At 37.3% G+C, this 23,398-nt stretch overlaps 1 protein-coding gene across 1 annotated transcript in view; it reads left to right on the plus strand.

The window, feature by feature from the left end:
- LOC122790510 (protein mono-ADP-ribosyltransferase PARP14-like) overlaps positions 1-23,398 on the plus strand; it is an 897,392-nt gene that overhangs the window by 291,770 nt on the left and 582,224 nt on the right. The window contains exon 6 of the mRNA XM_044058061.1: positions 12,431-12,493. Coding sequence (XP_043913996.1) covers positions 12,431-12,493 — 63 coding nt within the window. The remainder of the gene's footprint in view (positions 1-12,430; positions 12,494-23,398) is intronic.

A 23,398-nucleotide genomic window follows, 5' to 3' on the forward strand; every position in this document is an offset into this window, starting at 1 on the left:
AAGGATAAAATGATTGACTTCAACAATTGGCTAAGCTTATGGTGTCATTCAAAGGGGATCCAGTATCTGTCTGCCTGGGATGACATGATTGACAGACCACGATGCTTTGCCAGAGATGGTCTGCACCTGGGATTCAGGTTACTGACTAAAGCTCTTGCCACCCTATAGTGCCTTTTTAGGCAAAGTCCAAAGGACAAAACCACCACCGTAACAGGTACAAGCATGCAAAATCTGAAGGTAATGCTACCCAATGCTAGAAGACTAAACCTCAAAATGCACTCTCTCGAGGCACTCCTAAAATGGAGAACATCGATATCTGTGCAGTAACTGAGACCTGGTTCAAGGCTCCAGAGAGCACCCCTGCAATACCATGCTACAACTCTTACCACACTTTTCGCCACCAAACCAGGACCGAAACACTAAAGGTGGAGGAGTGTCAATATTCACCAAGGATATTCACACCACCAGGCTAGTTGGCCAACACAATGTGTCTGAAATTCTCCAAGTGCAACTAACACTAGGTAAGACTGCAATCCAAATTGTAGCTTGCTACAGATCCCCACCATACCCCAAGATTCTCACTGCACCTTTCTAAACATACTGGAAAATATTAAGATAGAACCAAACACCCTAATACTGGGTGATTTTAACTACCCTGCCATTAACTGGGAAAACTACTCATGTCCCAACACCTTTGCTAGCGGTTCTTGGAATTCATAAATTCCAACGCCCTGGATCAACTAATCCATAGTCCTACCAGGGCTCCAATATCCTAGACCTGGTCATTACCAACATGGGAAATCAATGCTCCATACCTATGGTCACCCCTCGTTAGTCAGGTCTGACCATAAGCTAATCACCCTTAACATCCACATCCCACCCCACCCCCAGTAAAGAAACCACCATAAAAACTTCTCCAAAGCCAACTTCATGCTACTCAAGTCAGAAGTGACAAACTTCATGACACCCATGCAGACGGGAACTGAAACTGCTGAATCCTACACTAAGGCACTGTACAAGCACATCCACTCATGCATGAATCGTGCCATCCCAAATAGAACCAAAATGCTCTCATCCAAAACAAGGAAGCCAATCTGATGGTCCCCTGCCATAAACAAACTTTACAACAAAAGGAAGAAACTTTTGCAGAAAAGAGGAAAATCCCAGGATGCAAAAAACTCCCTTACTAGCCTCAGTAAGAAACTGAGATGCCTCATAAAATCCTCCAAAGCTAGTTACGAAAATAAAATTGCCAAAGATTCCAAAGACAACCACAACGCATTCTATAACTATGTCAAAAATCTAAATGGCAATGCTCAGATCTGCTCTGAGCTAAAACAGAATGGCATTAAATATACTGATCCAAAGGATATTGCCAATATCCTGGCAGATCGATTCAGTGCCAACTTCACCCCCTCTCACCCCTAAATGGCCCATCTCAATACCGGAAGATTGCCAAATTCCAGTAATAACGGCCACACAGGTACAAAACGCACTCTCTAAAGCCAAGAATACAGCATCCATGGGACCAGATGACATCCCGGGCTGTGTACTACATGAACTACAATATGAACTGGCACCTCACCTAAGTGTCATGTTTAATCATAGCCTCACCTCAGGTTTCGTGCCCACTGAGTGGCAGAGCTGCAGTTATCCCAATCCACAAGGGTGGATCCACCTTGGATCCCGGAAACTACCGTCCCATCAGTCTGACAAGCCTTATCTGCAAGGCCATGGAGCGTATTATCATGGAACTTATAAACAAAGACATTGGCAACCTTCAAACACTGGACCCCACCCAGTTTGGGTTTGTGAAGGGCCGATCTTGTCTCCTGAACCTGATTAACTTCTTTGAATCAGTCTCCAGAGCCATGGACAAGGGTAAGGTGGTCACAGCCTATCTAGACCTTGCCAAGGCCTTTGACACCATCCCCCACTCTGGAATCATAGATAAACTTACTAAGTTGGGCATTAATCCCTATGTCACCCAATGGGTTGCTAAATGGCTTACTGATAGAACCCACACTATAAAAGTAGCTGACTCCAAATCCAGCTCCAGACAAGTGACAAGTGGAGTACCTCAGGGTTCAGTCCTGGGGCCGCTCTTGTTTGGCATCTACTTCTCTGAAGTACAGGTCAACACTAAGGGACTCTGGCTAACAAAGTTTGCAGATGACTGCAAACTGGGAGCCATTATTGAATCCCCAAATGATGTGGATACTCTACAAAAGGGCCTTACAGAAACAGATGCTTGGTGCCAGAGCCATGGGCTCAAGCTCAATGCCAAGAAATGTATTGTTATCCCTTTGGGAAAAACATGTATCCATGAATTACCATATAGGTGGCAGTACACTAAACACAGAAAGTGTGATAAGAGACTTAGGGACACAGGTGGACAGTGGTCTCACCTTCGATAACCACATCGCCACAACAGTCAGGAAATCCTTCTATGTGGCACACCTCATCACGAAGGGCTTTTCATCCAGAAAAAGGAGATCATTGTCCCACTGTACTCATCCCTCATTAGACCCATTATAGAATACAACGCCCCATTTGGTATGTACCTCTCAAGACATCTGCAACAACTGGAAAGGCCTCAGAAATACCTCACTAAAAGAATCACAGGCCTAAAGCAGATGCCCTACGCTGACCGCCTTAAAAACTCCAGCTATACTCTGTCGCATATCGTCTACTCAGAGGCGATCTCTGCTTAACATACAAGGCCATGTCAAACCCAGAGCTATTGGACATGCTACACTTAAAGAAATCCCAATCCGTCAGAGCTACACGCTCCAGGGATCTAAACCTTGTCATCACAATAAACAAAACATGCTGGAGGGATAGGTTCCTGACCCAGAGACTCCCCAGACTCTGGAATAGATTGCCCATACATATCAAGCAGAGTGCCTCTTTGGACCTCTTCAAAGGGAACCTTGACGACTGGATGGGAGAAAGGAAATTCACCCCAGGGATCACGTCAGTCGCCCTGCTAGACAGGGGTCCAGGAAAGTAAATAATGTGGGAAGAAATAGCCAGGGAATTGTTATGGCTAGGCTTGTATAGGCCCTAGGGCTGATAGCCTAGTACCAACCTATGAACCTATGAACCATATAATTTATTTAATTTTAACAATTATTCAATCCATCATTGCATGAATCAGTCAATTCCTGCCTTTTCTTAAACCTCATTCCTCTTTCAGAACATTATTATGCGTGTATTATACATACCTGGAAATCAGTGGATCTTATAAGCAGTTCCTTCTTTTCATCTCCATTTGAACCTATGTCACATTTTTCAACAGCCCCATCCCATTTTAACTTAGAACAAACACACAAAAATATGTATACTTTTAACAAATAAACTTTATCCCTCCAGATAGGAGCTGTTGCCCCATATAAGGGATGCATCAACAGGCACTGCTTAGTCTAAGATTAAGTTTACCCATGCAAAAGCTCATGCTACAGCCTGTGTTCCTACTTTCACTGATTGATGTCTGTTCTTTTGTTATCTTGTTCCCCATCCCAGATGTGAAAACAGCTTGCATTCTTTCAATACACATTATCTTTTAGCCTTAAGAAAAATTACAGTGGGTACATTTAAATAAATTGAATTGTGCACTTTTCTGCTAAATGTGTTAAATTATTAAGGCTACTACAGAGGCTACTATTTCTTATTCACTTCCCATAGTTTCACACTTTATTTATTTTTCACTGAACTGCTTGCCATTGTATCTTTAAACATTACATTTCTCTTAGCATGGAGAGCTCAGAACTCTTAAGATTAATTACTTGCACCTATAGACAGCATGTTTCCAAGTAAAAGCAATCAGCAATATGAATAATTGTTGATACCTTAGCAAATGCCTAATGGAATAATTGGAAATTTTCATCAAAGTAAAATGTACAAACTTCTTGTCTCTCACTGACAGTGTCTGCTAATGTAAAAAGACAAGCTGATAAATTTCTGATAACTTTGTTGATGGATGAATCTTACCATTCCCCATACGTTTCACCACTTTGTCTTATTTTTCAAGACTATTTACTTATAAAATGTTGCCTGCAGCTTAAACCAATCTAGACAGCCACCCCTGTAAAAACATGGGGAAATTACTATCTTAATTTTATACATATTAATACACATTTACAGCCCGACCCACCTCCGCAGCCCAAGATCATGACATTACGAGACTATTAACTTGCTTCTGAACAGCTTTTCATATCTAGTTAGAGTATAAAGCATGTACATCTTACAAGTAGAGTACTTGCTTTAACATATTTAGCATATATAACCCACCTCACATTTAAAATACCCCTCAACATTTAAAATACCATTGACTGCATACAGTGCAAAATTGCTTAATAATATAACATGGAATCTACATCATGAAAATATTTATACAAATTGTTTTACTTAGTTACTTGCTCATTCCCTTTAGTGTACTTCTAAATATTAGTGACACAAAGTGGGGGTATATGCTTTACAGTTCACCCACAAGTTTAACAATTCCAGTCTTTCTCCGCAACTCTTTCTTACAAACCATATTTCATGTGTTTATTTCTATATGCTGTGGGACTGATGCTTTATAGTCTCTATTTAGTCATTAATTCTAGTGTTACTGGTCTTTTTTCCAATCGTTTCCAATATCAGGTTCAAGTCAAAGGCACACTTGATTTTTCTGGACAGATCTTTTTTCTGTCTCTCAAGCACTTTCTAGTGGAACCATGGAAAAGATTTCACTGGCAAAGCCTCTATATGAGCTTTATTGTCAGAAGAATGAAAAGCAGCGTTTCCTTCTGCTTGCTTGTTTTTATTTTCCCTTTAGCCTGTTCTGTATCACAAATTTATTTGATCCTCCAGGAAAAATATTCTGAAGAAAACTGGTTACAGCAGCTTATACCTGCCTCTTGACATTCAATGATTGCTGAGATAAAGTTTATTCTCTTCTGACTGATGTACAGTAAATAGCCATTTTCAGCAAGCATTCTTTTGTCTCCAGTTTTTAATAATTTTTCTTTCTGCCAGAGTTATCAGGATCAACTTTTTCTGCTGGTATGATTACATCTGTACTAATGTAGGTCTTGGCTGCTCCAGTCTGTTTCTTCCAGTTTGTCTGGTACAGCAGAAAGTCCCAGGTTTGCTCTGCATTCTTTGTCTTCTAACTGCTGTTTTGTTTTGAAACAGCTGTTCTAATGAAGCCTCACGTTCAGCCAGTCATTTCTCCCTTTTATCACAGGTATTTTGCACTTTTATCACTTCACCCAAATAGCTAGTTAAAGTTTCTTCTTTTTTTTCAAGCCTTCTGTAATTTGAGTTGCAATACTCCTTCAGTCTTTCATTTATTTTAAATATCCCTGAGTGCATTTCATTTATTTTCCTCTAAATTACTGGCCGCTATCCCCTGTAACAAAGCTAAAACTTAAACTTTTTGTTTTGCTGAACAGCTGCAGGATTCTTCCCTACCAACCATTTTCTGGCTGACTTTCTCTTAGGTTCTCCAGATTTCTTCTTTACTGGCATCCAGACAGTGTAATTATTAACCACTGAAAGGATTTCACTCAAACTGACAGTTGCAATGGTCCTTTTATCACAATTTTGTTTTCACAGTGGGAGAAAGAAAAAAAAAATCAACCTGTTGATCAGTGTGCAGCCATCTTGGAAGTCCCCAGGTCCTTTCTTTATTGAGTTCACTGACCAAGGAGATGCACACAACATTTCTGAGAATGTGAATGTGTGTCCCCGCTCTCTATACATGACAGCTATATCTTTAGCTTTGTGTCATCTATTGTCTCACTCATTATGTCTTTTGTAGTCCTGTGTACAGTGACTTGGCATGTCCTCTACCCTTGGTGGTCATCTTGATCACTACAATGTCATGGCTGTTTAAGTCCCTGATCATCAGAAGTCCTCCTATAGTCTAATGGATGTCCTTCACTCTCTTTGTGCCTTTGTGCATGTCTTCTTCTAAGCTAATATTTCATTTTAAAGCACTTGTTAGGCTCTTCATGCTGCTTGCCTTGCCTGTCATGTAATGTCATTCTGCTCACCTTCTCCTTGCCCCCTGTGCTGTTCCTAACTGCCTTCCCTGTTGTGTGCACACATTCCCACTTTATTTCTGTGTCACTTCCATTATCCTTATCAGACATCCCGCCTTCCCAGTCACCTTTTACTCTTGTCTTCTCAATGTCACTTTAGGTCTCCTACTCTCTGCTGTCATCATATTTTGTTTTTCATTTGTCTGTCACATTTAATCTCTCTGGTGGTGTTCCTGGAGCCTGACATGGTGTCTAGGACAAGATGTGTGCTTGCAGAAGAGAAGGGGAAGTGTACTTGGTCAGCTAGGAGGAGGATTTCAGCGTCCCACAGATAACATCGTGAAGAGCTACCTGGAAATCAGGGAGAAGGCCAGACATCTGAGTGGACTCTCTCTTCAGTCTCCAAATTAAAAGGTTCAGAAGTTACAGCACCTCTCTGCTCCTTCTACAAAGAAGCAAAAGATGCTTCCAAATAACTTCGGACTGATGCTTCTTCCTTTCTTCATCCATTATAAATGGAAGAGGTTCACTCTCCTTCAGATTCAGAATCTGGTTCTGACATTGAGGTTGGACTGTGCTTCTCAAGTCTCTTCACCTGAACACTTGGGAGTCAGAATCTGAATTTTTCTTCAGGCTCTCATGTGGAAGATTATCTTTTTCTGATACTATTTCCAGGATGCAACACTTATTTAAATAGGAACATAAGCAAATATATTTTCTCAACAAAGCTACTATAATTTGTTATAGTCAGAAATCCCTAAACCAGAATACCTTTAATACATTCTGTATATTTCCTGATAGTCAAGCTCCTGCTCCTAGAAAATCAAAGTCTATGAGGTACCTCAAACTCTTCCATAACCCCAAAGCTGATCATTCAGATACTGTACTGACTAAAACCTCTGGATATAAACACGTCTGCTTCCAGTCTAACTTTCTCTGACAAGAATTGCAGTGCCTTTGACAGACTCAGATAAAATGTTGATATCTCTTGTACTTTAGCCTAGTTTAGAATGACTGTTGTCAGGCTGATATGTCCATATATCTGCTGACATCATTTTCTGACATGAAGAAGGTTATTGCTGATGTACGTGGTTCATTGATTTCAGTGCTTTCCTCTGACACTTAGGTTTCCAAGTTTTATTTGAGATGATCATGTGGTGTTGCTGATACAGTATCCAGGACTTCCTCAACTGGTTCAGTCATGTGGAGATTTGCAGGGTTACAGCCCCAAAGTTTACCAAAGGATATGAAATCTGAAACTGTCTGTGCCCACCTAGATAAAAAAGTTTTTGTCTGGGATTTCATCTGCAGATTTACTCAAGAGAGAGATTTGATGAGGAAAAGCACTTCAAGAAGTAAAGCAATATTTTTCAGTTGTCTATACCAAAATGCAGCAGAACTTTTCCTTCCAGTCCTGAATCATTTGCAAGAACCCTTCAGACAATCAGGACCCACCTCCTATCTACCCTACTTTATGCATCTACAATGCTAACTAATCTTTACAAAATTGACCTTAATAAACTTTCCATCTGTTACAAGAAAATGCTAGATTCGCTACCAATGCCAAATCATGATCCCACCACTGCCTTTCCCTACAAGCCTTGCACTGGCTTGAATTTCCGAACCTATTAAGGTACCATCAACTCAGCCTAGTTCATCTAATTCTGTGCTAAAACCCCCAACCTGTCTGGCATGCTGAACTTCTACAATTCAAATAGACAACTTCGGTCCTCCAACAAAGTCTTAGTCGAAAACCATCACATGCAAAAACAACTCCGGGGAATCACTATTTGCCCATGAAATAGCAAAAATATGGAACAACCTTCCTCCTGACCTCCGAGTACAAAACTCTACACTCTTCTTCAAAAGCCTACTTAAAACATACCTCTTCACCAACCATCTATGCAGCTGTAATTGACTCTGTGATATACAGTATATATATATATGTATGTGTATATGTGTGAATGTATGTATATATGTGTATGTATGTGTATGCATATATATGCATGTATACTGTTACATGTATATTTGCTTGAATGAATATATGGAAAACATAAACATTTATATACTCTTATTCAATTGTGAAATATCTTGCAATGCTCTATCAGATTATCTACTCTCATTGTATATTCTGTACACTTGTATTTTCAACCAAAAGGGGGAATATCCTCTTATTGTATACTAATGGCTGTAAAGTCTACAATCTGTATTCGACTACTCTAAATGTCTCTTTTGTAAATTTTTTCTTCTCTCTGTAAACCTATGGACTTTTTCTCCCCAGGACTCTGCTGAAAATGGACACTTGTTGTCCAGTCGGACTATCCTGGCAAACAAATGGTAAATAAATAATATAAATATAAATAAATCACAACAAAAGTAAGGAAATAATATTTCAAGAAGTGGTGGCAGGGCAGTTCAAAGCAAAAAAAAAAGAAGCACATAAGGCCCAATCTCAATCAAAGAAAAATGACTGTCAATGCCACCCTTCTGTTCCAACCTCCTCCTCACCCTGGCAGTCCTCTAAACCTTTCAAGGAATCTTTCTTTGCACCTGTCTCTGTGACACCAGGTTACATCAGATTCTTTAGTGGTATGAATTATTCAGAACACTTACAGACTACAAAGGGATTCTTTCCACTCAAACCTAAGAATTTCCTCCCATCCTCAAATCCACGCTGCCTTTTTCCTCCCATCATTGCCACCAGAAGATCAAAAAAGGAAAAGGAACCTGTACCTGGTACCCAAGAAATGGTACCTGGAGATATGTTTTACACCAGCCTTTCTTAAATCTCCACTTCAAAGTTCCAACATTCAAAATACTAATACCGATACCACAGTCTCTCTCTCTTTCCCCTGATTCCAGCTCATAAGTTTGAAGATGACTTTAAATCTAAAAGATGCATACCACTATATTCTCATTCACAGAAACTTAAAATGCTTTTTTAATGACTTTCTGGTTCATGTTTTCAGTTCTCTACTACACCAAAGGTATTCACAAAGTGTCTAGCACCAGTAATTGTTTTTTTCAGGTTACAAATCATCCACTTCTTCTTCTACTTGGACAACTGCCTTATTTTTGCAGACTATATTCAAAACTGTCAAGAATCTCTCATCTTTGTCAGAGATCTTTTTCAGAACATAAGTTTTCAGCTCAGTCTGAAAAAAATCATCCTTAGCTCCTTCTCACAGCATAATTTCTCTAGGATGTTTGCAAGACACTTTTCATCTTATAGCATTTCTACCTCAGGAAAAAGTAACTGCATACAAAGAACAGTTCCTTCAGTTTTCTTTTCAACCTCTTACAACAGCAAGGAATACCTTAGGAGTCTAAGTTACATGTCTTTAACAATTTTTTTTTGTCCCTTTAACGAGACTGCACATTGGACCCAGATCCAGTACCCTCAGACTTTCTGAATACCAGTCCTGAACTTTGTTAGAAAGGAACTTCACTGGTGGATAGATCAACAAATTCTGAATTTTGGTCTTCATAGGTTCATAAGTTCATAGATTAGTACTAGGCTAACTGCCTTTTGGGGCCATTTTAAGCCTAGCCAGTTACCTCATGTAACAATCAAACCCTGCACCTTGGGTCTGTAAAGAAAACAACTTAACCATTATACCACCCTCCCACCCCTTCCAGTTGCCCCTTCAGCCCCTTTCCAGTCTTTCCAATTGTCCCTTCAGTCCATTCCCAGTCTTTCCAATTGCCCCTTCAGCCCCTTCCCAGTTTATAACTGCAGATGCCTCAGATTTACCCAGAGTGCTGTATCCAAGAGATTCCAGATACGGGGTCTGTGGGAACTAGTTTGGAAAGTAACACATAAATATCAAAGATATGATGACACTAGTGAATGCTCTGAAAGCCTTAAATCCTCTGTGGACTCAAGAAACCCTTTTGGTAATCACAGACAACAACATGGTACATAAAGTTAAAAGGCGGAACCAGGTCATACACCCTGTGTAGACTAGACATGATAGCCTGGGAAATGGTAGATCAGTACGGTCTTTGTCTTCAGGTTACTTATATTCTGCAGAGTACAGTATTGTGATAGACACCCTGAGCAAGACCAGGACAGACCCCCACAAATGGATGTTATGCAAAGGACTCCCAGGAGATTATATAACTGTGGGAACTCCCCAGTAGATCTGATTGCCTCCATTCACAAGAGGAAATTTAAAGAAATTCTGATCCAGAACTCCTTGTAGAAAGGCTTGGAGGAAAGATGCCTTGTCTTTCCCATGGACTGGAGTATTCCTCTATGCCCCCCATTACACTGTTAACCAGCATTCTTTCAAAAATCCAAAATGACTCTTCAAAAATAATTTTGGTAACTCCCTTTTGGCCCAGATAGCTGTGGTTCCTTCTCTTGAAAACAGCTAAGGGCAGTTGTGACAAGCATCGCTACACACGTGACAATTTCTGTGATTCACACCAACATGTACATTTCTCATCTAACAGCACATACGGTAGAATTTTAAACCTCTCAAACACTTATTTCCATAAGATGTGCAGCAGGTATTAAAAAAGCCTAAAAAACCCACTACTAGAAAATCTTATTTGGCCAAATGGAAGAGATTTTCTGGTTATGGTCATAAAAAGAACCAAAATTCTCTTAAGGTGGATGCTTCTTTGGCTTTTCAATACCCTTGTGAATTACTAAAATCTAGCCTTTTTTATTCATCTACTAAGATTCATCTTTTGGCCTTCTCTGCCTGTTTAGCCTTAGATCTCCCTTTCTTTCTTATCTCAGGTAAAAGAGTTTTTGAAAGGGGTTTTGTAACTTTTGTCCACCTACAAAACATGTGAGTCCTCCTTGGGATCTTAACTTTGTGTTGGAAAAACTTTGAATGTTTCCATTTTTACCAGCTCCTCAGGCTTTCGTAAAGTTCCTGACATGGAAAACCGTATTAGTCACTGCTCTGACTTTGGCTAAAAGAGTGTATGAGATGCAAGTTCTTTTGGTAATGCAACTTTATCTCAGTTTTAATAGTGATAATGTATCCTTAAGAACTAGCCCTTCCTTTATGCCAAAAATAGTCAATCTATTCATCTCCCAGTATTTTTTTCCAGAACTAAAAAACAAAGGAGCAAAATAATCTTGCATACTCTAGATGCCCACAGACAACTCAGATACTACATTGATAGGACTAATGACTTAATTTCCTTTGAATGTAAAAAAAGGGACAATCAGTATCAAAACAAACTATTCCTAAAAGCTGTCCCACCGTATCCAGTTTTGCTACTCTCACCAAGGAAGGACCCTTCCTTCCAAGGTCAGAGCTCATTCTATCAAAACATTTTCTACTTATAGAATCTTTTCGAAATGCATGGACTCTTCCAGAGACAGCAACCTGGTCATCTCTATACACTTTCAATATACATTCCAAATTGAGAGCCGGCTTTGCTCGCACTGTATCCTCCAGGGGCTCCTGGCTCTTGACCTTACTTCCTCCTTCCATGCTAAGACTACTGCAAGTGGTATAATAAGGAACATAGTACAGATGTGCAGGTAAACTTAACATAACAGTCCATGTTCGAATAGACCACTGTTACAGTACTGACTGTCTCTCATTCCCCCTTTCTTGCTCTTCCTGATGTAACTGCCAGGGCGGGATTCTCCCTTATACCTACTTTTCTCCTTTCTTCTAGCACATAGCGTATTATTTGGGTTTCTAGCCTCCTTTTTTTTTGTTCTGCTCTGAATGTTCATGTTCATACATGGTTTTTTAATACCAGCAAGCTCCCATCATACCACTGAACATTTTAGATTTTTGCAGAATGTCCTACTTCACTGATGGTAGTCCAGCACAGCCAGTGTTACATGCCACCGTTAAAAGCCTAGCTGTCACTGTCTGCTTTCCTGTGATAGGCTGAATCCATCTCCAAGTGTGCCTACCAATGGGCCACCTCAAGTCAAGTCATGGGGACTCAAGAATAATGTATGTAAATAATGTTTACTGCTCCACTTTGCTTCAAACTTGTTCCACTTGTTACATCTCCACTCTAATTACTTTGGTCTTACTAAGCGAACTTCAGAGCATATTTCTCCACTTTTGTTGTACACCACTCTTTTTCCTAATGCCACTGGAATGACATTAATAAACAGGTAACTAATAAAATTCTATGCGAAATGAAATATTTGTGTCTCTTGGTCTTTTGTGGTGGTATTTACAAAAAGTTAGTGTACTCTACCTTGAGTGATTATTGAAACCATTATTAAACATTCCTAATGGCCAACATGCAATACTACACATATACAAATTATGCAAAACAGAGACTAAGAACATTTCAGGAGCATTTGAAGGTCATTTGTAATGATATTGCTTGGGCTTTAGAAGCATTAAACTCTGAATTCATTACACATTGTATGCTTCTTTCTTTCTTTTGTTATCATACAGTTCGTGAATCAATTTTTCAGTGGAGGAAGATGTAAAGGCTATGAACAGTACAGTCATGCAAAGGTAAACATTTTCTTTTAATTACATATGTTCGAAGCCAGAAATGTATAGTGAATGAGACATACAGTACAAAATAGCTTATAAAATATATTTTCAATAATATGTGAAGGTAAATATATGCACAAGCACTAGTCACTTCTAGAAGTAGGAGTTTGAATTGTATTTACTGCTGTTTTAGCTGCTTTTCTGTACCAAAAAAATAAATAAAATTCTAAGCTTGTTTCCTGCCTTTCCTGTAACTAGTCAAGTCCAGATATAGACTTGCTGTATCCAGGACTGTTGGTAAGCTTCTGAGACCCCCAAGCATTTCTGTGTTGGAGGGAAGCCTTTTAGCTTATCAGTGGGAATGGTAAGCACTAGGTAGCCTATCTACCATGGGAAGAGTGGGTTTTGGCCCTGAAATTGTAGTTCATTGGCCATGTGGACAGTTTTTCTATCTCTTTCTACTTTCTGGTTAAAAGTCCGTTTTGCGTTTGGTCCCCGCCTTTCCTATAACTAGTGTAATCCAGGTACAGATTTGCTGTATCCAGGACTGTTGGAAAGCTTTTGAGCCCCCCAAGCCCTTATGTGTTGGAGAGATGCCTTCTAGCTTATCAGTGGGAGTGGTAAGCACTAGGTAACCTATCTACCACTGGAGGAGTGGTTTCTGGCACAGAAATTATAGTTTATTGGCTGTTTGGGGAGCTTTTCCATATCTTTCAACCTTCTGATTTAAAAGCCTATGTTTGCACTTGTTTCCTGCCTTTCCTGTTACTAGTCTAGTCCAGGTACAGATTTGCTGTATCCAGGACACTTTGTAAGCTTCTGAGCCCCCCAAGCCTTTCTGTGTTGAAGGGAAGCTTTCTAGCTTATCAGTGGGAGTGGTAAGCATCAGGTAGCCTATCTACCACAAGAGGAGTGGTCCCTGGCCCAGAAATTGTAGCTATTGGCTGTTTGAGCAGATGTTCTTCGTGTTTCACTGTTGCAGTCATTACATTTGGGTAATCTGCTGGCAGGTTGCCCTCAGTCGGCCTGAATTCCAAAGTCTTGGGTCCTGCGTCAGTTGCTGTCATCTCTTCCATGATGTCAGGTCGTCAGGGGTATAAAACATGCAGCCGACGCCATTTTCTTTAGTCTTTCTTGCCACGCGATGCCTGAAGCAGAAGCATTTCGCAAGTGCCGGTCATCCGATTACTGAAATATTCGTGTTTGAATTTCAGAACCGAAGTCTTCACTAAAGCTAAGTACCCCGTTGGGGAATTTTTTTTCTTACTTTTTACCGATGTCAGAAAAAGTTAATAATTGTATTACTTGTGGAAAGCAAATACCTCATAAGGATTTCCATTTATACTGTATTCCTTGCCTAGGCCCTGATCACAAGGTGTCTGGCTGTCGGTTTTGTGCTAGGTTTAACCAACGCACTATTAAGCGTCGGTATATTTTTGCATCAAAGTATTTTGGAAACAGATTTAACTACCCAGAAATGTCGTCGGATAGCAATCCGACTACCGGAGTACATAAAAAACACAAAGAAAAGGACAGAGAAAGGCAGTCAAGATCCAAAACCGATGACGAAGCTTCACCTAAGCCAGTCGCCGGTTCACCGGTACTCAGTTAGGCACTTTTGCAGCCCCTGATACCCGCTACTTTCAAGTCGCAGGCCTCTACCGACACCCATGTGGAGTCCGGCATGCCACAAGATACTCAGGGTACTGGACCGACGGATGTACCTCCCTCAGATGGGTCCGGAGCCACTGAGCAGGCACCGGCTTCTGAGGGTGTATTCAGACCTCAACATTAGTATATCAAACCGACGACAGCTGCAAAACCAAAAACAAAAGCAACTTCTAAAACTAAAAAAACGATGCATGAGCCACATGCACAGGCCTCTATGCCTAAAAAAACAGATGATCAAAATGGCTGAAGACCTTATTACCTTGATCAGGGGTACCCATCCCCCTCCAGATAAGAGGCCTAGGCAAGACACTGACTATGAATCTTCAGATGAGGTTTCTATTTCTTCTGATTCCTCTTCTGATCAGGAATGATCTATTCCTCCCTATGAGGATTCTGATGCCGAGGAGTCTGTTCCATCTACATCTCCTCCTGAGGATTATTCATTTGGAGAAACATTGCATACTTTGAGGGAGCATTTTCACTGGGAGAATCAAGACTTCCCAGAATCAAAAAAGAGGCTCAGAGATTTCCTTCTCTCTCAACACAGACCTTTAGCCATTCCCCCTGTCCTAGACATTGTAGATGATGTGTTTTTGGAGTCAAGCTTGACCCCTGACTCCTTACCTCCGGCTCCCAGTAAGCCTGACAGGCCTTTTCTACATGTTATGTATCATACGTCTACTCTGTACAAGTGTCTTAACAGACTCCAATTGGTGAGCCTTTTGAGTTCAGGCTGTGGTTTCTAAGACTCCACCTCTGTCTCTTTCCATCCATCCATAACCCTATAGCTAGCTATATAAATAGATAAACAGACACACAGTTGCTGACTGGCAATTCTCTCCTTGACAGGATAAAGTAAAGTATCCTTTATAAAGGAGGCAAGGACTCCTTCTGTCAGAGAAAGAGTGGGATTCTCTTCCCTCATTGCGCCATACTCCACATCAGGCACTATAGGGCACTATACCAAGACCTGTGAGGATGAACACCATGGGCCAGCCAGAGCCTTCCTCAGCTGACCCTTAAACCAGCTGTCACAGGGTCATTTCTTTATGTTGTAACTCTACATGTTGGACACTATCTGGCAATATTTCCAATTTGACAACAAGTATAGTGCCTAAGTCCTTGCACTTCATAAAAAATCCTGTTTAGTTCAGCTTCTGTTTTACAACTTGTAATGATTCTCTTGTTTTCTTCCATTAAGGCATCAATACTTTCTTACAACTTTTGATCTACTAGAGCATTTCTTGTAGGCACAATCTTTATTCTCGGCCACCTGATTCATATTAAGTGGGATAATGCCTTTACTGGTTGGACCTGTCTTTGACAGTACTGTCTTTCCTAGCCAGATGACTTTTGACTGATACTGGGTACCATCTTTGTTGAAAATATAAGACTAATACAGTGGCTGTTATGTTTGGCTGCCATTCATGACTTCAGACTATTTGATCGTCTTACTTTGCTCTATGATTTGTGTTACAGACTAGATCAGTTCCTTATGTTTCATTTACAAAGATACTTTCTTTTCCTTGTATCAGCTTAGCACCATGCAGGTTATCCATTTTGCAACATAACTTTCTCCTTTGTGTAACACATTCACAGTCATTTTATTTTTTCTGCTTTTGGGTCCCAGCTTCTGGATGCATTAATTAATTTTGATAAATTTGATAATGTTATTCAATGTTAATTCAACTCTGTATTTAAGCTTCTCAATCATCTGTGACACCTGCCTACTTTTATTTATGTTTTTAGATTCCTTTTGTTGTGTACACTAGGCTTCTTCATTATAGGAACTTCTATTCTATGTACAACTCTTTATTATTATTAATATCATTATTATTATTATTATTATTATTGTTATTACTAGTATTATTACTATTGTTATCATTGTTATTATTATTATTATTATTATTGTTATTATTATTATTAGTAGTAGTAGTACTACTACCAGTATTATTATTATTACTAATATTATTACTATTGTTATCATTGTTATTATTATTATTATTATTATTATTATTATTGTTATTACTAGTATTATTACTATTGTTATCATTGTTATTATTATTATTATTATTATTATTATTATTATTGTTATTACTATTGTTATCATTGTTATTATTATTATTATTATTATTATTATTATTATTATTACTAGTATTATTACTATTGTTATCATTGTTATTATTATTAGTATTATTATTGTTATTAATATTACTATTATTATTATTGTTATTATTATTATTAGTAGTAGTAGTACTACTACCAGTATTATTATTATTATTATTATTATTATTATTATTATTATTATCACTATTGTTATCATTGTTATTATTATTATTATTATTATTATTATTATTATTATTATTGTTATTACTAGTATTATTACTATTGTTATCATTGTTATTATTATTATTATTATTATTATTGTTATTACTAGTATTATTACTATTGTTATCATTGTTATTATTATTATTATTATTATTGTTATTACTATTGTTATCATTGTTATTATTATTATTATTATTACTAGTATTATTACTATTGTTATCATTGTTATTATTATTAGTATTATTATTGTTATTAATATTACTATTATTATTATTGTTATTATTATTAGTAGTAGTAGTAGTAGTACTACTACCAGTATTATTATTATTATTATTATTATTATTATTATTATCACTATTGTTATCATTGTTATTATTATTATTATTATTATTATTATTGTTATTACTAGTATTATTACTATTGTTATCATTGTTATTATTATTATTATTATTATTATTATTGTTATTACTAGTATTATTACTATTGTTATCATTGTTATTATTATTATTATTATTATTATTATTGTTATTACTATTGTTATCATTGTTATTATTATTATTATTACTAGTATTATTACTATTGTTATCATTGTTATTATTATTAGTATTATTATTGTTATTAATATTACTATTATTATTATTGTTATTATTATTAGTAGTAGTAGTAGTACTACTACCAGTATTATTATTATTATTATTATTATTATTATTATTATCACTATTGTTATCATTGTTATTATTATTATTATTATTATTATTATTATTGTTATTACTAGTATTATTACTATTGTTATCATTGTTATTATTATTATTATTATTACTATTCGGGTTCTTGATATTCTGTTTTTGTTGTCTCATTTTAAGCTTCCTGATATTTCATGTTTAGGTTAAGTAGGAAATTACTAGTCTTTTATAGCTCCCTCCAGAACTTTTCCTTTCAGTTTGTAAACACACAATGTTGTCTTGCATTTTGAAACAGATTTTTCCTTTATTTTTCATGTAATTTAATTATATTGCTTTGTTATTTTTCTTTTTGATTTGTGATGTCTCTTGACCTGGCACTTTCAGACATATTTATACATTTCATTTTTCTCACTTGTATAGAAAGTTGAGATTATTTTGGCTAAATCTTCCATCTCTTTATCTATTTAATATCGTTACTTTTTTCCTAGTCCAATCATTAGCAGACCGGAGTTCCGCTGTGGCAACCCTTTATCGGGAAAAAAAACGAAAGACAAACAACAACAACTATTTTCCTAGTCATAGTCAGATAACAACTTTATATTGCCTCTATCATTTTACTTTCATTCTCAGAAGCCATCTCCCTATATATGTCCTTTCTGCTTGAAAACAGAACTTCTGACCATATTAAAAGTATACATTCTTAGTTTATATTCTAACTCCAGCTTCCAAAGTTATACAGCATTGTGCGTGCATTTCATTTACTTTGTATTACTCCTGATGTAGCATCAGTATATTTCATGCACTATTAACCATTTGCCTTTTCTACAAGTTGTTTCTTAATAACATTTTCGAATCTGAAATCCAAATTCTGCCCCTCAAAAGTAGTTTGACTACAAGTGGAAAGACTGTACATACAAAAGAAAGACCCAATTTCCTGTAAGAACCAAAGGTGGAATGATTACTTCCAATTAAAGTTTTACTTTGCATATTTGCATTACTGGACTGCAAGCCATTTATTTGCTCCCATTTATCAGATACACTCCGGTGGGTAGTACCTCCAGTTTTATGGTACCACACTTAGTTGTCCAACACTCTTTTCTTTAGTTAACTTATTGCTCTACCTCAGCAGAGTTTTGTTTTACTTCCACAATAACAGCATAACCATTAGGCTTATAATATAAGTAGACATAATTGACAACCAGTTTAGTAAGTTTCTAAACCATTTAATTTCTTGTGCTACACAGCAGTGAACCTCCTCTTAACTTTCACAGGCCTTTTTTCAAAATGAATTCCTCTTTCATGCCTTACATCAGTGAACTTCCATTTTCATGACAGAGTGACAGAGGCTTTAACTTTTAGAAGCAACACATTTGTTTTATTTTTCGTAGCAATGAACCTCCTTTTTCCTGTCAGTGGGTTTAACCATTTAGAAATAAAAGTTTTCTCTTTTACTCATCAATGAACCTAATTTTTTATCAGAGGGTTTATTTACCTTTTAGAATCAACACAGTTTTTTTTGCTTTACTCAGCAGCAAACTCCCTTTTTCTGTTGTAGTGTTTAAACTTTTAGAAGAACACCTTAATTTCACAAAATGGAAGCAAGTTATAACTAAAACAGTTTTATCACTCACAACTTTTTTGTTGGAAGTCTTTTAGTATTAACACAGCGAAGAACCTCCTTTTCCAGGCTATTTATTCATTCCCATGAAGGACAACTTTTATTGCTGGAGTAAGCCTTCACATGAGGACAGGGGAAACATTCTTGTACGTATGTCAGTTCTTTAGAATTATTACTTTACTACACTGAAGACTTGATTTTTACTTAGCTGTCTCATAAATTTTACCACACATTTCTCACTGCTATTAAGGCAGCACTTAATACAATTTAGTGCTTTGTAGACTTACATACTTAATCACTGGCAGCAAGTGGCAACATTCATTGTTGTTTAAAATTGTGCATTTTGTCATGGAGAGCATCTAGAAAAGTCAGTGCTGTATAAAGCTAAACTGTTTATTAGTGCTTTCCAAATACTGCACCACTTTTGGTTTTTAATAAACAAGGCTTACACACACACACACACACACACACACACACACACACACACACACACACACATACACACACACACACACACACACACACACGCACAGCCTGCTTTACAGATCAGCCTTACACTGGGGTAAGCCATTTAGACAGATAGCAAGTCTTCTGGAATTTGGCCCACTGCATTCAGAAGCAATACTGTTATTTTTAGGTAGCATTAGCAGACAAGGATTTAACTTGCTTACAACACAGGACAATTCATAAATTACTGTCTTAAGCAGATTAATTTTTAATCATTGCAAAATACCATACTCAGAATCTAAATTTGGTTCACCAATCTCTTAAAATTTCACTATACAAACTATAGTTATCAGCTTTACGCAAATCAACCAATAACATATTTTTTCACTGCAAAGACCCAATTTACTAGGGGTCCTACTTAAAAAAAAAAATTACAAAAGGCTTCCATTGGCATGGCCTCCTTTTCTAATATATGCTTGTTCACAGGCTAAAAAACTTCACCAGTAGAACTCATAACGCACCCAGCCCAATGCAGAAATAATACTGGGTTTAGTTCTGTGCAGCAGCACTTTTGTGAATTACTTCAGAGATAACACACCACTGAACTAACTTCATTTCTACTTCTGAATAGCTTCAGAAATACCATATAGACTTCATATAAAATGTGCAGTGCAGTCAATGTTTCTCAATGCACAAACTTGAAAACTGCCTAACTTAAGTGTAACATTTTTCCTCAGCATTCCCCATTTAATACATTCTAGACTTAATTGAAATATTTTCTCGGAAAAAACAGTACAGTTATCTCAGCAAAGTGTTGAATATAGACTTTGTGATCCCACAACATTTTTGTGACATTGTATATATCAGTTACTGCTTCACTTATTAAACACACCACTTTTCCACACAACATTTTTGACAGCATTCCATTTTAGAGCTCCTTGATTTCAGTTCTGCATTTTTGTTAAATGCAGGAAGCTTTGTTTCTCTCTTTGGAAGTTCAACACAGTTTTGCCACACTTGTTATTTTGTTTTCTTAAGTACAGGCTTTATACTGCCATACATTTTCCAACACATGTCCACCAAAAGCTTAGTATATTTACCATGCATATCTTGGTAAGCAAATTTCAGTTCCTTCATCTCACTTTGCCAAAGTACTTAAGATTACTTGTCATTCTGCCACTGTTTGAGTTGCCACATACTTCTTTATCTTTATAAACTTTATTTAACAAGCAACTTTACTTACGTTTGTCTTAGAGTTGCTTCTAGCCCATGTTTATTAGTTTTGCGGTATGGCCAAAAAGGAACCTCAGTCTGCTTTGTTTTCGGTTAAAAAGTCACTCAAAACTGAACTTTGAATTTCACTTTTGATAGACTCATTGTAATTTAGAAACATTTCTATTCTTTCTGATAATGATATTCATAATAGAAATCACTATTTGCGAAAAGAAAGAAAAAAAAACATCAATTTCTTATGATGTACACATTCCAGTGTCTCTGTCTGCAGGTAAGGAAATCAGCTTATAAGTGGTCTGCATTTGCAGGCAGGAATATAGGAACCAGAAATAGTGCAATCTGGGATGTTTTAGATGAAACCAAAATAGTGCAATCTGGGATGTTTTAGATAAAACCTTTCCTGTTAAATAGGTACCATTGTACTGTGTTGTAAATTTAAAATGAGAGCACAGTTTTAGTTTCATGTACCATTTTAAACTTCATGTGTCAAACCTTTCTGTCCTGTTTATCCCAGTAACGAAAACTCCTCCACCTTTAAGATGTTTTATCATCTACAGAAACATTCAGAAACAGTAGTCTTAACATAAGACAAAAGGCTTTTACTTCCGCTTTCGTATCATGCATATTAAATATATAGCATTATATATATACTTACAGGGCTGGTGTTGGCATTTTGGGGTCCTTCAGTAAATGCTAAGCTCGGGGGGCCCCCTGGGCACTTCTGTCAGAGTATTACCCTGTCACTGCCACCCATCTGAAGCAGCCTTTTAGTTCATGCTGCAAACGTTTAGGAGTATGTACAGACTGACCTATAGCTATAATGCTCTTACAGTACAACAGGTCTATGTGCCACACTGTTTTGCCCATCTCACAGAGAGACATACACTGTTACTGGTATTTTAGTTACAACAATGATACATTATAACAAGTCTATGTGTAGCTGTGGACTTAGGTGAAATACTGTCGATATTCTCTAAAGTGTATTTTCTTTTTTTTTCTTTTTACATAATCTTTTCATCCCATGATGGCTTGAACAGAAATTCATTGTTGCTATTCGGCTTAATTTTCCTTGCATCCTTTCATCATACCTTTCCTGACCAAGACAGTACAGTAATAACCATTTATGAAGTAACCCAGATAAGCAAGGGCTCAAGAAGCCGTGGGGTTATATGTGTTGTTGGATATATTTTAGAGCATTTTCCCAACCTTTTAATACAATGGTGTATTAAACAAAAACCATTAGTAAGAAAATAATTTCGGTCTTTTTTTATTTCAAGGAAGACATACGTTGTGCCTAAGGCTTAATATTCAAAGATGACAAAATAGCGGCTCACAACAAACTAACCAGCCATTTGTTGTCTTGATACATAGGTCCAATCTGGGAATATGGCCTGCCTCCCTAACCCCCCAAAAAACATTCACTGCTTATGCATTCCTCTGGTGTTAGACTAGGATGAAAGCAAAGGTTCAAACTGCCACAGTTGTGTTTCAAGTGAGTGCCGACATACATATACATAGCATGCATTCTCACTTCTCAACCCTACCCACCAAAGGCAGCTACCTGTATACGTGCCTGATGTGAAATAAAAAAAAATAATGATCACAGTAATGTATTCTACTTTGTTGCTCCTAGGCAGCTCACTGTCTCTACACAAGTTATAGTAACCTTCTTTGTACACCTCTGAGGTCTGTTAGAAAAGTAAAAGAAACAATGACCACACTGTCCTCAGCTCAAACAAAAACTGTAATGACCTCATGTGCAAACTTCTACAGTTTGACTATAATAAAAACTAAAGTAACCACAATCACCCCCCGCCCCCCGTAACCTACAGCAGCTTTCTGTACACTCACATCTGAGCAGGGCTGGTTTTAGAATGGGTGCATTTGACAGAACAAGCCATTATCAGCTTTATCCTAACAGGGAAAGCCCTGTTCAGGTTAAAGAGTGTAGTCAGAAAATGAATACATTTTTTTCTCATATTTTCCCAACTGGCAACAGCTTTTGTGGGGCCCTCACGCATTCAAGGATGATTAACAGAGCCCCTATATCAATTTATACAGTCTATGTAGTGGAGGCTACCAGACTCCTTGAAGATTGAAGCATCAGAATCTCCTGTGATATATTTTATGCATTATTTTTGAAATATTACTTGTTTGCTACATTTTTCACTGATACCCAGATGAATAATGTACAAGTCCTGGCATTATTAGGTGTATGCAGACATAAAAATCAGTAATACCTTTTACAAACACACACAAAAGCCATAACAATACTAGTTTTGTACTTACTTGAGCAAATAGCAGTACATTGTGCAACAGTGGTACTGCCACACCAGATCACTGAATGCTGTTTAGCAGTCATCAAACAGCAGCAGGGTAAGTCACTTTTATTTAACTCAGTGAAGAGTAATGCATACCTGTCACTGTCTTTAATATCACATATCACACACCTTCCCTGATTTTGTTCATAATTTTGATCTGTCCTTCATAACAAGTTTGATTTGCTAATAAATCATTCAGGGATACAGACAGTGAATAATTCCAGGTATCAGAGGTTTATACTTCTTATTGTCCAAAAAATGTGTGTTGACGCAAAAGATGTTATTCTATTAACTTTAAGTGAATTAGAGTAATGTTTAAAACATGTTCCTGATTCTGAGCCTTTGTTCTGCTATTATGTTTGGTATTACGCTGAATTCTTCTGCAAATAGTTGAGAGTTGTAATATCTGGTGTTCTACCAATATTTATAAAACTCCCTGAAAGTAAAAACATCTCTGAAGATCGGAAGCATCAGCTCTTCTTAAAATACGAGGTTTGTAGTCAGATTAGTCACACTGGCCTACTGATCTCTCTACTGCTTACCTTGCTTATGTTCATTATCAGCTTTATCCTAACAGTGTCATACAAGAATCCTGTTCAAGTTAGAGCATAATCAGGAAATT

The sequence above is a fragment of the Protopterus annectens genome, chromosome 16.part0 (assembly GCF_019279795.1).
Source record: "Protopterus annectens isolate FY-2018-M chromosome 16.part0, PAN1.0, whole genome shotgun sequence".
NCBI classification, from domain to species: domain Eukaryota; kingdom Metazoa; phylum Chordata; order Ceratodontiformes; family Protopteridae; genus Protopterus; species Protopterus annectens.